Source organism: Schistocerca gregaria, chromosome 3 (assembly GCF_023897955.1).
Source record: "Schistocerca gregaria isolate iqSchGreg1 chromosome 3, iqSchGreg1.2, whole genome shotgun sequence".
Classification (NCBI taxonomy): Eukaryota; Metazoa; Arthropoda; class Insecta; order Orthoptera; family Acrididae; genus Schistocerca; species Schistocerca gregaria.
Window position 1 is genome coordinate 682,335,757 of NC_064922.1, and position 17,388 is coordinate 682,353,144.

Here is a 17,388-nt window from a genome sequence, read left to right on the forward strand (position 1 = left end):
GTTTCATTCAGCTACTACGTATGTGACTGAGAATCCTACTTATTTGTTGGTCACAAGCTTTTAGTACTTTGTTGGAAATGGTATCAATTCCATGTGAGCTTTTACTTTTGAGTGAATTTATTATTTTCCTAATTTCAGTAGGAGAGGTGGGTTGTATTGCAATTTTATCAAATTGCACAGGTACTGCCTCTTCCATACACTGCCTTTCATTTCCTAATGAATAGCTGGATCCTATTTTCTCCACAACACTTAAAAATGATTATTAAAAATGTTTTCTACTTCTGACTTCTTGTTAACAAACGTTTCATTGTGTCTGATAGAAATAGTCTTCCTGTGCCCTAGCCTGCCTTGTTTCCCTTTTTCACAATATTTCCAATTGTTTGAATTTTATTATCAGATATGCTAATCTCAGACATAATGCTCATACTTATGGACTTTTTAATAACTTTTCTTAATACAATGCAGTAGTTTTTATGATGTTTCACTGTTTCGGGATCATTACTCCACCTAGATTTATTTCCATTTTCTGTTTACAAGATATTTTTATCCCTTTAGTTAGCCTTGGCTTTTTACGTGGTTTCTTACAATTATATTTCACTATTTTCTTAGGGAAACTGTTTCCAAATATACTCACAAGGGTATCATGCAATAGTTTAAATTAGCATCATGTTCCGTGGTCACCTCTACCCAGTCTAACTGTTGCAAGCTTTCCCTAAAATTTTGAATTGTTACGTCGTTAATGGAACGTACTATTTTGGAGGACTGTTTTACATTACTGTTTTTAGCTATATCACATACTGTAACTAACTGTGCATCATGATCAGACAGACCATTGTTAGCAGGAAAAGTTTTTATTTGATTATATTTATCTTGGTCTATGGAAACGTCATCTACCAGTGCGCTGCTTTCCTGTACCACCCGAGTAGGAAAATCAATAACTGATGTCAAATTGGAAGAATCAATTACTATCTGACTCTTTCAGAAAATCTGCGTTGAAATCACCACAAACAATAATTTGCTTTCGTTTGTCTGAGAGGTAGCACAACAAAGAATCCAAGTTTTTCAAAAATAATTGAAAAGTTTCCAGTGGGGACATATACACGCTCAGAATTACGAACGTGCCATTATTTAGTCCAAGCGCACATGCACATGCTTCTATATGTTGCTCTACACAACATTTTTTAGTTTCAAAATTTCTCACACTATGACTGATTTTAACATATGAGGCAACTCCTCCTCTCTCCATAGTGTCTCTACTTATATGTGCTGAGACCTTATATCCACCTACATTTACCATTTCCATACCTGTAACTATATGATGTTCAGACAGGCATAGTACATCTATTCCACCCTCAGTTTCTAAATCTTCTAAACTTTGTTTCTTAATCCCCTGATATTCTGACGCAATATATTAACATTATTTTTCACTGTACTTTTATATGCATCTTGTGAAATACTAACATTATTTTTCATTGTACTGTTATGAAAATCTTGTGATATTCTCACATCTCTAGTGCCTGCCTGTCTCAACTTTTCATTAAGCTTAATTTCAATCATTGTAGGATGATTGGACACTGATCTTAGCCTAAAAAAGTACTCCAATGAGTTCAATGCCCCCCCCCCATTAAAGACTTTACTATCATCCCAGTCAGTTTACCCTTCCTTTTCCTATTGAGATGCAGCCCATGTGTTGTTAAGTCCCACCTACCAACACCATCAACAGGAAGCAAACCTAGGTCTGACAAAGTAGCCACCTGAAGCAACTGATCTAGCTCCATTTTGACCCTCCTAAAAGAGCTGTTCGTTTGGGGCCGATCATACTGCATGAGAGCAGGAACAAAGCTAACATTTGTATGGTTCGATTCCGATGCTATTTTTACCAGGTCACACTCAATACTGTAGCCCTGATCCCCTCCACCACTACCACAACATGTTCCTGCTTTGAAAACCCCTTGCACAATGATCCTACATCCTGTATCACTTGGCTAAGGTGAGCTTGAAAATACTTGTGACGTGGTACCTGTCACTTAAGTTTTCCTGCATAATCTGGCCCACACCTCTTCCATGGCTACTACCTAACGACAGAACTTTGCTCCCACTTTCTACTTGTTTTGCAACAGTTGGTTTCCTAGTGAAAGTCTGTTGAGTTCTGACTACACTTACATTTACTTGAGCCTCTTCCTTAGCTGACTGAGGTGGCACGGCAAATCTGTTATTTGTGTCAATGATAAAACTGTCTGATACTGTTCTCCTTCTGTGGCACCTGGTCCTTGCTACCACTTCCCACCTGCCTTCGCCCTCCTCCCACCTTAACCTCATCAGTTCCTTCCTAGCACCATCCAGTTCAGTCTGAAGGATTCTAATCTTCCCTTCCTGTTCCGCTATTTTCCTATCCCTTGAACATAATCTGCAATACCATGGAAGAGACCCATTTACTTGCCTGATTCTCATGCCACTACATTCACCCCAATGTAGCCATCTGCGACAACAGCTGCACAGAACCCCAGAACTGACTTTCCTACAGCAGTTGAAACACCTCTCTCTCATGGTTGTTTACAATATTTTGTACAAAATTTATCTAGGCAATAAAAGTAATTTTCTATTAACTGCAGATCACAAAAGTCACTAAACTTATGTGGTACACTAATATACGTGTATACTATTAATATAGTAACGTAATGCAGTTAAACTAACGTTAAAAATCAAAACTTGTATACCCGAAAAATTAGGCCTAAGATCGTGTATGCTCTATGAGTATTTTACGCGTTTTGCAAGGAAATAAAAGATAAAAGCTAAAACCTTTCATTCCCAGAGTAGGTACGGTACTAATAAATATATGTGTAATGAAAACAATGTAAATTTTTCACTTAATACTAAAAGAAATGTCTTAAATTTGTATTTAAACCTATGTCTAAAGTACGTTGAAACCGGCCCATATGCTACGTCTTTGTTGTTTTTCGAGAAATACTTTGAAACGAGTGAAACCTTCAATACATGATATAAAACAGATTCTAATCTACTTAGTTACGGTGTAATATAAACTTAATTGACAGCTATTATAGAATTAATTTCTTATCTTCAGAGTTTAGTGTTCAAGAGTGTGCGAACTGCGCCAGTGCTGCCACCTATTGACTGTCATTCAGTGTCTCGTACATCAAACTCTTCATCTTCCCAACAAAATGAAATCAATAGGAAAGACACTGAGGGAACTTGGTGGCTACAGTACTGGTCTACCCTTCCCACTCCAGCAACTGCAGGAAACATTTTCTGAATGTTATGTGACATCAACGGCAAACTGTGGTGGGACACCACCGTTCTGGAACCATAATATTTGCCCGACTGCTAGCGGCATATTCTCCTTTTCTGGCACTACTTCAAGGAAATAAATAAGGCAATTCCCTCCACCGAGCATATCAGGCAGAACGTACAGCCCAGTTAGCTAAACCCAGCCCACACATTTATGATAAATCTTCTCATGGTGGAACTGCGAGGCACAGCTATTGCTGCTCTTGAATATTCCTTCCCTTGTGAAGGTAGTCTCTTCGGTAATCAAAACACACGTTTCGAAGTTACTGTTGTTTGCTACTGTCAATATCACTGGCACAAATCTACGCGTTGGGGAAATGAATCAACTGATAGGTTCTGAAACCTACATCTGATACTTGTATGGATGCATTCTCCTCTGGTGTAGGGAGTTCCACACATTGGACATGGAGGTATTTATTTCGTTGGCTGTGCATTGCTTGTTGGTAAAGAGGTTTACCCAGTTCATTATGAGATAGCTTTTTGAAAGCGAAAAGTTCACACATTATGAAGTCTAACAGCTTTCTGTCAGTCTGGTGTAAGGGATCCTGTTCCACGGAGACGGCCATCAAGAGCTTGCAATGTCACTTGATTTGGTAACCTCCTTATTAGAAATCGTCCTGTGTAAAAGGCACCTTGCTGCTCGTCAGTTGCACCGTACCTCCCAGTGAATGATATGCATGCCTGCTAACTCAGACTGTAATCAGCCGTCAAGAAACTGCAAATATCAGTGAAAACTTTCATGTAAACACAACATAAACAATAATAATGTAATATTTTATCCCGGGACATAGATAGCATCAGTAGTAATGATAACCCCCCCTTACCAGCAGTACGATGTACTTCTGTTGCAATTCAGATTCCGATGTAAACATGTTGCATACGAAGTGTCAAAACAATTGTGAACGTTGGCCAGAGTGGCACATCGTCAAATCAGTTACATGTGAACTGCGTACACCGGGTTCCACCTCATTTGTTGTCATGTGAAATGCGGACCGAGCCGGCTTATTGGCTTATCGACTAATCCGATAATTCGCTAATTCGCGCCTACACTCTCGCTGCTGAACTTGTGAACTGTGGACAGTCATTTACTCACGTTCGAGAAACACGTCGTCCAGCTCATACACTCAGTTACATTCACTTTTGTTTACTCACTTCTCATGTTGGTATTTCACACTCCCACTTGATTATGTCCTATATGTGCTGTCATAGCCCATCGATACCACGAAGCAGGCATTCGATCCAGCCACACAAGTTGACAATAGGAAGACGCAGCGGCTAGCGCTGCCCCATCGCTGGACACAGAAGTACCAGCCTTTGCAGGAAGTACCACCGCGGAAGGAGTTGAAAGATGGTATCTGTGATGTGCTTGTAAATACTGTTTCGATATTTGAGGTATAATGAATAGCTACAAACACTCCAGTTAGAACCTGAATTACTAAGAAAACTTGTAATGCCTGCTACAAAGTTATAGCCAGGGGAGCAGATGGAAGACTTGAGGAAAAGAGTCATTGATCGCTACGTTTTTGTTAACAGAGTTAGCTTACAGTTTTTGCCCCAAAAACTGAATAAGAAGAGACCGGATGACATATTTCTGACGATTCGATATTTGACAATGATGCGTTTGTTGGCTAATGTGTTAGCTGTAATTTCGGTGGCGAACATGGAAGACAATCAGCCAACCTCTAACTGACTGACTAATCCTCTGTTTGCAGTTCACATGTCCCCAGCACTCCTTTGTCCATAGTTCACATAATTAAGAGATAGCTGTGCAGAGTTAAAAAGTGATGGTCAGAACCTTCAAGGACTAATAAGGAGGAAACGGCACACCTGTGACTTTTCCACACATAACACGTCTCTTTTTATCTTTTCTAACAACTCTTTTTATGCGTGTATGTAGCGGTGTAACCAATGTGGTCGAAATAAAACTGCCACGGAAAATACACTATCTGATGAAAAGTGTCCGGACATCTGTATTTATTCTTCCCTACCTTAGCCCTGTCATCATAAGTTAGACATGTTAACTTGGATTTGGCAATGTTAGTGGATGACCTTGCTGTCGCCGTCCCTTCCCGCCCAGAAACGAATTTGTGGAACCAATGTGTCAGCGTCTTGTGTTATCCGATGTGAATGTGTGTGAACGTTTCCGAAATGTTTTAGAATCAAGTAACTGGATGGTATGTCTGTAGCAAAGAGGTATTCACCTAGTCGGATACCTAAAAACCACATCCAAATTGGGTGAAACATCGAACCTCTTCGTTTAACCACTGGACAGGTCTATCTGGACACCTGTTAGCTGACATTAATGTGATGTGTGTCCACCTCTTCACCTTTTGTTAGGGCTTGAACACTGTTGCGGTCACTTTAATGAGGTGTCCGAGTCTCTGTGGGCCGAAACCAAAGTAGTGATGTTGGATGCAGGGGTTTGGAGCGAATTGTAAGTCATTCCCAAGATGTTTCATTGGTTTCCGGTCGGGACTCTGGGCAGGCCAGTCCATTTCAGGAATGTTATTGTCCACAGGCCATTACCTCATGGACACTGCTTTATGATAGGATGCATTGTTATGCTGAAACAAAGTCATCTCCTCTGAACTCTTCCTCTACTGTTCGCAGCACAGAAGGTTGCAAAATGTGTTCACATGCTTCCACATTTAGCGTTTTCTTAAGGTGAAAAAGTGGACGAGATCCTCACCACGAAAAACATCCCCATACCGTTACAAAACTTGCTCCATACTTCGTTGTTGGCACTACAAATGATGGCTGGTAACGTTCTCGAGGTATTCTACAAAGCCAAACCCTACCATCGGATTCCCACTGGGCATAGCGGGATTCATCATTCGAATCACTCATTTCCATTCATTTCCGTTCATTACACAGCCTCAAGCGCCTCTTAGCAGTGACTAAAGATATGTGTGGTTTATGAGCAGCTGAGCGACCATTGTACCCTCTTATTTTTAACTATCTACACACAATCAATGTGCTAGCTGAGCTGCCAGTAGCACATTGTAGATCAGGACTGATTCATTTTGCCGACTTTATGACTTTTTTTGTCCTCCCTCGCAATGTTAGACGGTCCCTGTCCATCATCATGAAGTCTGCGTGGTCGTGGTTTAACTGATGTTCCTTCGCGTAGCCACTTCACAATCACATCACCAACAACCGACTAGAGCCACTTCCCACTGAGTTGGGGGATAGGGATATGCACATATAAAGATGACGGTAGAATCGCGCACACAAGGCACGAAAGGGCAGTGCATTGGCGGAGCTGCCATTTGTACTCGAGTGATTCATGTGGAAAGGTTTCCGGCCTGGTTAAAGCCCCAAAACGGGAATTAATAGACTTTGAACGCGCAATGATAGCTGGGGCTCGATGCGTGAGACATTCCATTCTGACATCGTTAGGAGATTCAATATTCCGAAATCGTTACTGTCAAGAGTGTGCCGAAAATACCAAATTTCATACATTACGTCTTATCGCGGACAACGCAGTGGCCGACGGCCTTCACTTAAAGACCGAGAGCAACGGCGTTTGCTTAGAGTTATCGGTGCTAACAGCCAAGGAACACTGCGTGAAACAACCGCAAAAATAAATGTGGGACGTACGAAGAACGAATCCCTTAGGACAGTGAAGCGAAATTTTGCGTTAGTGGGCTATGGCTACAAAAATGGTTCAAATGGCTTGAAGCACTATGGGACTTAAACATCTGAGGTCATCAGTCCCCTAGACTTAGAACTAAATAAACCTAACTATCCTAAGGACATCACACATATCCATGCCCGAGGCAGGATGGGAACCTGCGACCGTAGCAGTTGCGTGGTTCCGGAATGAAGCGCCTAGAACCGCTCGGCCACAACGGCCGGCATGAGTGCCTCTCCTAAGATCACGACATCGCCTGCAGTGCCTCTCCTGAGCTCGTGACCATATCCGGTGGACCCTAGATGATTGTAAAAATCGTGGCCTGGTCAGATTTTAGGTGGTAAGGGTAAATGGTAGGGTTCGAGTGTGATGCAGATCCCACGAAGCCATGACCCATGTTGTCAACAAGGCATTGTGCAAGCTGCTGGTATCTCCATAATGGTGTGGGCTGTGTTTATATGGAATGAACTGGGTCCCCTGGTCCAACTGAACCTATCATTGACTGTAAATGGTGTTATTCGGATACTTGGAGACCATTTACAGGCAAACAGCGATGGAATTTTTATAGACGACAATGTCACCGTGCCACTATTGTTCGAGATTGGCTTGAAGAACACTCTGGACAATTCAAGTGAATGATTTGGCCATTCAGGTCGCCCGACATGAATTCAAACGAAAATTTATGGGACCTAGTCGAGAGGTTACTTTGCACTGGCAACACTTCCGCAATTATGGATGACAGGGGACTTCAAACAACTTATTGAGTCCATGCCACGTCGAATTCTGCACTTCGTCGAACAAAAGGATTTCCGACACGAAATTGGGGGGTATCCAATGACTTTTGTCACCTTGGTTTAGAGGGGTTGAGATGGATTTGTTGCTCATATGACATTGAATAGCTAGTTCATATTCGAATCCAATGAACTCTCCCGACCGACAGATTCTGCTGTTATTACTTGTGTACTGACGATACACTACTACATTGACAAAGTCCACGTTACAGATGGACGTCGGGATACTTTTGATCTGATACTGTATTTATAAGACTAAAGTGAAATTGACCCTTGTTAGAGATGTGGGAGAACTGACCGTCACAGGAAATGCTGCAAACTGTGATTCCGATGCATCAATTGGTTCTTAGGGTCGATTTTGAATGATGTGGGATCAGGACTTTTGGATCCTTAATTTTTCATATCTTCTGATGAGACTTCGTTCGTCCCGTCAGTATATTTCAACTTACATAATATGCACCACTATGCATCATCAAATCCCCATCAGCCCTTTGAAGGGCCACTGCATTATCTCAAGATTGTGTTTTCTGTGCAATGTTTGGTGTCTGCTTCGAAATACGATTATCTCATCAAACTGTTAATGTTAACCTGTATGTGCACACGCGGATCAACTCACAGGACGTGAACGACTGTATGGGCATTTTCATCAAGACGATGCAATAGCACACACCCTTTCACAACCTACTTACGAGTGCATGAGGTGTTTGGTGAGGAGGGACGACCTGCAATCTCGATCACGTGTCTCTTCCTGTGATTTTTATCTGTGTAGTAAATTGAAATACCACTTGTAATCAAATGATCCGCACACGTTGGAATAGCTACGGCTGAAAGCTGAAGATGCTGCTGCTGCTATCCCTCAGGCTGAATTGCTGTTTGATAAATCCCTGAATGGGAATTACGTAATGTGTGTACCAGTGTATATTGTGGTGTAGGACCAACGACATATTGAAGTTTGGGTTGGCTGAGTCATGCATGAATAGCCAACGCTCTTTCCGCATTAAGTCGAGAAACTGTGTTTGAGTTTCAGTGTCCTGCTGACATTCCATTTTACATGTGATGGTTGTTTGTATTTGCAACTACAAATACATTTCATAATTATAAGAAAGGGCCCAGAAAAACTGGGGGGAAAACAATACAGATACACACACACAGATATATATATATATATATATATATATATATATATATATATATATATATATATATACCGCTGGAAATATTTCAACCTAATTTGGTAATAATGCTACCTACTATATCAGAATTAGCAGTTTGGAGTTTAGCACCTCCTAACTCTTGTAGGAGCGCAGATAAGGGGAAAAAGGCCATGATATATTTGCTACCTGGCATGACAGATGTGTTGTGCAAAAATATCAGCACGTGCCAGTGTGTGCCAATGATCACAGCTGAGCAAAGAGAGAGAAGGGGGAAGAGGCAGGTAGTGAGAGAGGAGGGGAGGATGATGTGGACAAAGAAAGGTGAGGTTTTCGGAATAGTTAGACAGTGCTGTGGGGTTGATGAGCAGGGAGAGGGGGAGGAGGAGATGGACAGAGAGGATGAGGATGCGCTACAGTCTGGAACCGAGCGACCGCTACAGTTGCAGGTTCGAATCCCGCCTTAGGCATGTTTGTGTGTGATGTCCTTAGGCTAGTTAGGTTTAATTAGTTCTGTTCTAGGCGACTGATGACCTCAGAAGTTAAGTCGCATAGTGCTCAGAGCCATTTGAACCATTTTTAGGATGAGGAGGGGGGAGATGGAAGAGGCAAGGGGGATGTATTAACAGGTAGTGGTTGGTGGTAATGGAAGAGGGGGGAGGGAGGGAGAAATTGGATAAAGAGAGGAGGAGGACAATAGAGAGGTGGGAAGAAGATTTGATCGAAGCATCGAAGTGAAGGGGTGGAGGAGATGGGCAAAGTGAGAGATGCAAAGGGTTGGGAGAAGAATGTGGACAAATGGAAGTGAGATGATGAGGTAGACAGAGAGATGAGGGGAGAAAGAGGTGGGCGCAGAAAGGGTGAAGGCGAACTTGTGTGGAATATATGTGTCGAACGCGTATGCAGTAGAAGCTGTGGTGAAAAGTTTGAACGTTTTTTTAGGCTGGAACGTCACGATCCACGTCGGATCCGCGCTTTCTTGGCCTCCCTCTTCCCACAAAGCAAATGGTCGACACGGCGCGACACTCACCCAGAGTCCTGCGCCTGCCGCTCAGCGGCTGGTAGTGGCTGTGGATGCGGCCGGCGGCGGCGACGGCGTGCGCGACGAGCGGGCAGAGGGCGGCGAGGGCGGCGAGGGCGCGCAGCGGGCACGCGCACGCCAGGCCCGCGGCCGCCACGCCGCTCGACAGTGCTGCCGCCACCGGCGTGCCCGTGCAGCCAGACTCGCGCGACAGCAGCCGCGGAAGAGCGCCCACCTCTTCCCCTGCAGCACCACATCACACACTCGACCACGGGAACGGCGACCCAGACACTCCTCTAATAACACCTCCTAGGGCACCTAACTGCTGCGAAATGTTGAGTACTGAATACCAGAAGGAAAAAATCGTGTCTTAAGTGAAACTTATGTGTACATGACTCCTACACTGTTGACAATTAAATCTATGAAGACGGCATGCAACAAAATGTCTGTAAACTATTCGCGTGCCGCCCTACAGGCACATCAATGCCACCATCTATTAAAAACCTAAATAACTACTTTTGCAGTGCAGTGCGACAAATGCAAGAAGAGAGTCGACGACATTCCAGAAGGTACCAACTGGGATGTGGAGCCACGGCTACTTCAGTGCTGTGGCCAGCAACTCTAGGTTTCTCAGCTGACAACCCACCCATGGAGAACCCGATTGAGTTGCTTCCGCAAATTCTTGATTTGGTTTAAATCTTGGGAGACTGGTGGCACAGTAGTACGATAAACTTATTCTGGCGCTCTTCGTACCACGCACGTACACTGTCAGCGGTATGACATGTTGCTTTGTCCTACTGTAGATGCTATGGCACTGAGGCAAAACAAACTTCATTTAGGGGTGGAAGTGGTCCCCAAGTATTGGTGCATACTTGTGTTGATCCAATGTGACAAACTTTATTTAGGGGTGGATCTGGTCCCCAAGGATAGATGCATACTCGAGTTGATCCAATCTGACTTCCATATTGGGGAATCAAGCAGGGGATGCCACGAAGACATTCTCCTCCTGGCGACGGCGCAGGGTGTTTGCTTTCAGACGTTTCGTGCCACAGATGCCAACAGTCACCTGTCCGATGTAGCATAAAACCTGATTCCGCTGGTAAGTCCACCGGTCGCCACTTAGTGTACGTCCAGCTGCGGTACTTATGCAGAAATTCCAGCTTTCGCCGCTGATGAATAGCAGTCATCAGGGATGCATTAATTGGGCGCTGGCTGCTACCGAGGTTCATATTCAGCAACAATGAGTCCAACCATCCACAGACTGCACACAGCGCAGTCAGCGATTTTCATAACGAGCGCTACGTGGCGTCACCAACATAAACACCTAAACAGCCTACTTACACTGTTCAGAAACGTTTACAAGAAGAGTGTCAATATAATGAGAAGACTATACAGCAACTAATCGAGAACAAAGAAATAATGATGTAACAACTGGCCATTTGTGCTTAGACATTACATCACCTGTCAGAATGGCAGACGGTACTGTTATTACGAGCCGAGAGGTGTTGCTAACGGAGTTTGAAGGTTCTGTGTAAGCTGAGAGTGCACATAAGGAACCAAACACTTAGTTAATAGAGTGCGAAAATGACTGCATTCCAGAGATACTGCCAGAAGAAGTAACGAAAGCAAATCTGTACCTGGAAGGAGGAAAATGCTTAGGAACGATGATATAACAGTACGAGTAATAAATGAATAAATGTTGGGCGAGAGGCGGTGAAAGTAAAACTTGCACAGTGCGTTTGCGGAACAATGCAGCAGTTGTAATCTAGAAAAAAGGCAGTAGAAAATATGTGAACCACGAGAGTCCCACCAGTATTTTGTCACTGCTGGACAAGATTTTTCAAAAATCCTCAGTATCTGTCTACAAAAAGCTTTAGACTTTAACCGGTGAACAGAACGAAACGGCTACACCACGGAGCCACACGGCTATGTTGACTCATAGCATGTTTTTACGTAGTTATCGGAAAAGGAGTACTTACGGGCTGTTGATAATGACTATTCAGTCAAAATGATTAAAGACTATAGGTGAGTTTTTACTTGAAATATACTTCGTTGTTAAAATTAATTTATTCGCTGATGATCTCCGCAAATAAAATGGCAAATAAGAACAAGCTACAGAAAAAAAGAAAAAAAAGAGTGTAAGTTACCATGTTGTATGGGACTTACAACCTATGAGAAATCGAGTTTCCCTTCGATTACAACAAGAGAGTGAAAAAAAAATATGAGAAAGGAATGAATAAAGGTCATTCCATTTCTACGAAAGTGTTTTTGTGGTTATAGAACAAGTCTCCAAATCAATAAGCTGGGTTGAAGAAGGAATATGCTTAAACAGATCTAATTTGAACCACATTAGATTTGTAGCTGACATTGTTTTGTTTGTTTTGGATTCAGAAGAACTTTAGCAAATGAGGGAAGGACTGAACAGAGTAAGTATTGTAGTAGGTCTTAAATTTAACTACACTAAGAGCCAAATGTTGTACAATCGGTACACTGACAGAAATATAGCTAAGATTAATAAGGAAATGTTACGCACTTCTATACTTAAGACAATTGAAAGCAACAAGCCTGTGGCACATTAAAAATAAAAATAAATAGGGTAAAATGCTTTTGAGTTCATTCGGGAAGCTGAATGATGTATGCAGAAGTAAGTTACCAATGTGTCTAAAACGGAAAATCTATAAGCAGCTCATGCTGACAGTACAAGCTTAAAGGAGTGAAACATGGACGTTGAATGCGAAAACAGTTCATGTTAGGCATATCAAGAAAGACCAGAAAAAAGGCCGAAAAAACGGGAATCTTCTTCCGATCCTGCGTGAACTGACATTAGACTGACGACTTAGGAATGGCCTTCAGTTGTTTTGCGCTGTATTTGCCATGGACACTTACTTGCTACGATATTTCGTCTTTATTTTTGCAAGGTTGATATAATTTTTAGTTACCACTTTCACACTATTTATGACTACTCAATCGTTACAAATGTGCTAATGTTTTGTTTATGTTTCTTGATTTACGGATGACGCGATATGCTTGTCATTTTATGAAATGATGATTTTACAGAGAATACTTGGCCTCGATTCATAATGTTTCCTGTCGTGTACAATGGATTCAGTGTAGTTTTATATTTATCTCCTTATCATAGCTTGTTTGTAAGTTTTTAATGTGTTATTGTCGTGGTGTTCAGTGCACAGACTTGTTTGATGCCGCTCTCCCTGCTGTCCTGTGCAAGCTTTTTCATCTTCGAATAACTGCTGTAACCTACATCTTTCTGAATCTGCGTACTGTATTCATCTCTTGCACCCCCGCGAAGTTCAAGCCCTCCCCACTTCCCCCCCCCCCCCACACACACACACACACGCTCTCTCACACACACACACACACACACACACACACACACACACACACACTTCTCTCTAATACTGAGTTGGTGACTCCTTCACGTCTCAGAATGTGTTCCATTAACCGATCCCTTCTTTTAGTCAAGTTGTATCACGCATTTCTTGTCTCTCCAATTGTGTTCAGTACCTCCTCATTAGGTAACTTATTTATACATGTAATCCTCAGCATTATTCTGCAGCACGTTTCAAAAGATTCTAGTGCCGTCTTGTCTAAACTGTTTATAGTCCATGTTTCAGTTGCATATATGCCTACACTCCAGACAGATACCTTCGGAAAATACTTCCTAATACGTAAGTCTAGCTAGATTCGATGTTAAGAAAAGCAGGTGATGTGATAAACCTTTTGCATTTCCTTTATGTTTTCGTCTTCTTTAAAGGCTCAGAGAGAAGATGAAGCGGTAGCCCATCATAGAGCCTTGTCTAAACTGTTTATAGTCCATGTTTCAGTTGCATATATGCCTACACTCCAGACAGATACCTTAGGAAAAGACTTCCTAATACATAAGTCTAGCTAGATTCGATGTATTTTTGACTTTCAGTTGTTAAAAAAGAGAGAATTTTTTCTGGTACCAGTAGAAGAAAGGAAGGATTCGCGCTCAGCTAATGAACGAGTGATAAGCACGCCATTTTTAGCGAGTAATTGTAGACCGCCATTTTGGGGTCGCTATGAATAAGTGAGGAGTATGTATTTCTATGTTCACCGTTTAGTAAAATACATTATTGTTTTATTAACAGAAAGGTCGTGTGAGTTATTATTTCAAATAGTACAATAATTACAAGAACTGAAGCCCACCTGCGTACTTTGGAAAATTACGAAGATCCGATAAGCTTAATGGGAACACGGTCAATACTTAAACGGTGAATACGGCGACCGACGTAGCATAATAAAGAATGGTAAGCACAAATCTACAGCGTAGAAAGAAACTACTTCGCCCTGCAAAATAATACGAACTAATACGAACTTATTTCCAGGCATAGCTCAGCTTATTGTGCTTGCAATTCATGCCGAAAAATTAATCTCATTAATTCAATACATTTTAAAAAACCACGCATTTCAACATTTTATTATCATCTATTCCATTATTTTATTATATTATAGTGACTTAACAAACGTTAAAACATAAAATAACAGACAATAAACTAATACAAATAAAAACTTTGTTAATTTGTTAACAAGCTTACAATACGTTATTAATTTATTGTCCATCATTTTATGTTTTAACGTTTACAACGGCACATGTTTTATAAGACGTGTATATGTTTGTTTCCCCTTCTACTGTTCTATATATTTGGGTAAAAATTCTTTTATGTTTTTATTGTCTGTGTTGTAATTGCTTAAATGTTGCTCTTTGTTTTATTTTACGTTTTATTTAAAATGTAACTACGTCGTATTCTCTCCCTAACTCCTCTATGTTTTGTAATTTCAACAGCTAAAACCCTGAATAAACCCCGTGTATTTTGTTACATTCGTTTGGTTTTCAATATGCTCATTGCACAATTCGCGCTTTTGAAGTTTTATGCCTCCATGGGTTTCAAGTTCATGCAGAACATTCTCGATATATTCATTGTGGTTACGTTCTTTGAGAGCCATCTGTGGTCTGTATGACTGCAAACACCATTTATGACGGCACTTGTTTTCGTTACCGCTACGTGTTTCTATGTACGGTCAGTTTGACAACTGCTTCCACAAATATGAGAGCTATTTTTCCGTACCTTATGTGTCCACTTTCGTGTTATTTGTTTTTTTGTACTTCATTGTAAGTATTGATAGGAACTGCTGTCCACAGTGCACGTATTTTTCCTGAAGCATCTTTCTGTATTGCTATCCTTTGTTTTTATCACATCTATGTCTTCCAACGATGTATCGGAACGCGTCAATAAATTAATTTGCGACCAGAATCTTCGACAATTCATTGTGTGCGAAGAGACAGGAGTTGAGGGCTTGATATTGACTTTCAGGAAACGGGAATTGAGGTGGGCTGGGCATACCAGCAAGAGAAAATGGTGGAGTGAGAAGATTCTAGTATGGAGATCTCAGGACAAAGAAGACAGAGGACGACACAGTAAGAGATGGACTGATGACATGAAGAAGCAATCGGGTCAAACTTGGGTGAGAATGTGGTAGTGTATGGAGAAGTAATAGGAGTCCTGTATGCAGTAGTTGATGATGATGATGATGATGATGATGACGCCTCAGCTAATTGTTTGTAGTACCATAAACCACGACAGAAAGCAAGGAGATAGTGCTTTATTTTTGTAACAGTGGCAGCAGGATTTTTGTAGACAAAAATCAACTAAAGTAAGAGTCGCTTGTTGTTGGTGGAGGCGTTGTGGTGCAGACTTTACTGCCTGCCTCCGGAGAGCAGGCTTGAGCGCTGCGTGACGTAACTGGAGGAGTGCGAGCCGGGTCGGGCGACGCAGGGACTTACCGGCGAGCGAGACGACGATGGCGTGCATGGGCCCGCTCTCCTCGACCATGACGAGCGCGAAGGCGAGCACCGAGCAGGCGGCCATGACGACGCGCGCCCAGTCCACGTCCCGCACCTCGAACACCTGCAGCAGCGGCACCGCAGACCCGCGCAGGCCCCTGCAACCACGGCCCGCGCTTACGTCCGGCTCTCTCCCGGCAATGTTTCACTTCTTGATGAGCGTTTCAGCTCATGCAGCGGCTGCAGGCGGGGAGGGGAGGGGGTAGAAATTACCGGACAAATGCGAGTAGGGCTCGCTCTCTGGGGGTTTGGTACAAAGCTACATACATATGTAGGTAACAGCAACAATAATTTCAAATATTGTCTTCAGGCTGTTATCAGCAGCGGCTGCATGCATGACACACAACTGCATTAGAACAATTTATTCACTACCGGTTTCGTTCTAAGACCGTCGTCTGCTACGAAAAATTGACTTACATGGTCTTAGGTCCTGACTACACTTTTAGTTATTTGTTTTTACGTATGACAAAAACTGCTGATGCAGAAATCATTGGCTACATTGTTACACTACTGGCCATTAAAATTGCTACACCAAGAAGAAATGCAGATGATAAACGGGTATTCATTGGAGAAATATATTATACTAGAACTGACATGTGATTATATTTTCATGCAATTTGGGTGCATAGATCCTGAGAAATCAGTACCCAGAACAACCACCTCTGGCCGTAATAACGGCATTGATACGCCTGGGCATTGAGTCAAACAGAGCTTGGATGGCATGTACAGGTACAGCTGCCCATGCAGCTTCAACACGATACCACAGTTCATCAAGAGTAGTGACTCGCGTATTCTGACAAGCCAGTTGCTCGGCCACCATTGACCTGACGTTTCCAATTGGTGAGAGATCTGGAGAATGTGCTGGCCAGGGCAGCATTTTCTCTATCCAGAAATACCCGTACAGGACCTGCAATATGCGGTCGTGTATTATCCTGCTGAAATGTAGGGTTTCGCAGGGATCGAATGAAGGGTAGAGCCACGGGTCGTAACACATCTGAAATGTAACGTACACTGTTCAAAGTGCCGTCAATGCGAACAAGAGGTGACCGAGACGTGTAACCAATGGCACCCCATACCATCACGCCGGGTGATGCGCAAGTATGGCGATGACGAATACACGCTTCTAATGTGCGTTCACTGCGATGTCGCCAAACACGGATGCGACCATCATGATGCTGTAAACAGAACCCGGATTCATCCGAAAAAATGACGTTTTGCCATTCGTGCACCCAGGTTCGTCGTTGAGTACACCATCGCAGGCGCTCCTGTCTGTGTTGCGTCGTCAAGGGTAACCGCAGCCATGGTCTCCGAGCTGATAGTCCATGCTGCTGCAAACGTCGTCGAACCGTTCATGCAGATGGTTGTTGTCTTGAACACGTCCCCATCTGTCGACTCAGGGATCGAGACGTGGCTGCACGATCCGTTACAAACAAGGCTCCTCTTCTAGAACAACCAAGACGTCTCCTTTACCGACTGAGTTATCCAGGTAAGAGCCCCGGCTGGCCCCAATAATTTTACTTCCTTCGGTACCTGTCTCCTATCTTTCAAATTCTCTTCAGAAGTTCTCCAGCATAGCTTGAGGGGCTAGCACTTCTGGAAGA

The 17,388-nt window shown here is 42.7% G+C and overlaps 1 protein-coding gene across 1 annotated transcript in view; it reads right to left on the bottom strand.

The window, feature by feature from the left end:
- LOC126355554 (uncharacterized) overlaps positions 1 to 17,388 on the bottom strand; it is a 936,011-nt gene that overhangs the window by 45,024 nt on the left and 873,599 nt on the right. The window contains exon 7 of the mRNA XM_050005911.1: positions 15,728 to 15,885. Coding sequence (XP_049861868.1) covers positions 15,728 to 15,885 — 158 coding nt within the window. The remainder of the gene's footprint in view (positions 1 to 15,727; positions 15,886 to 17,388) is intronic.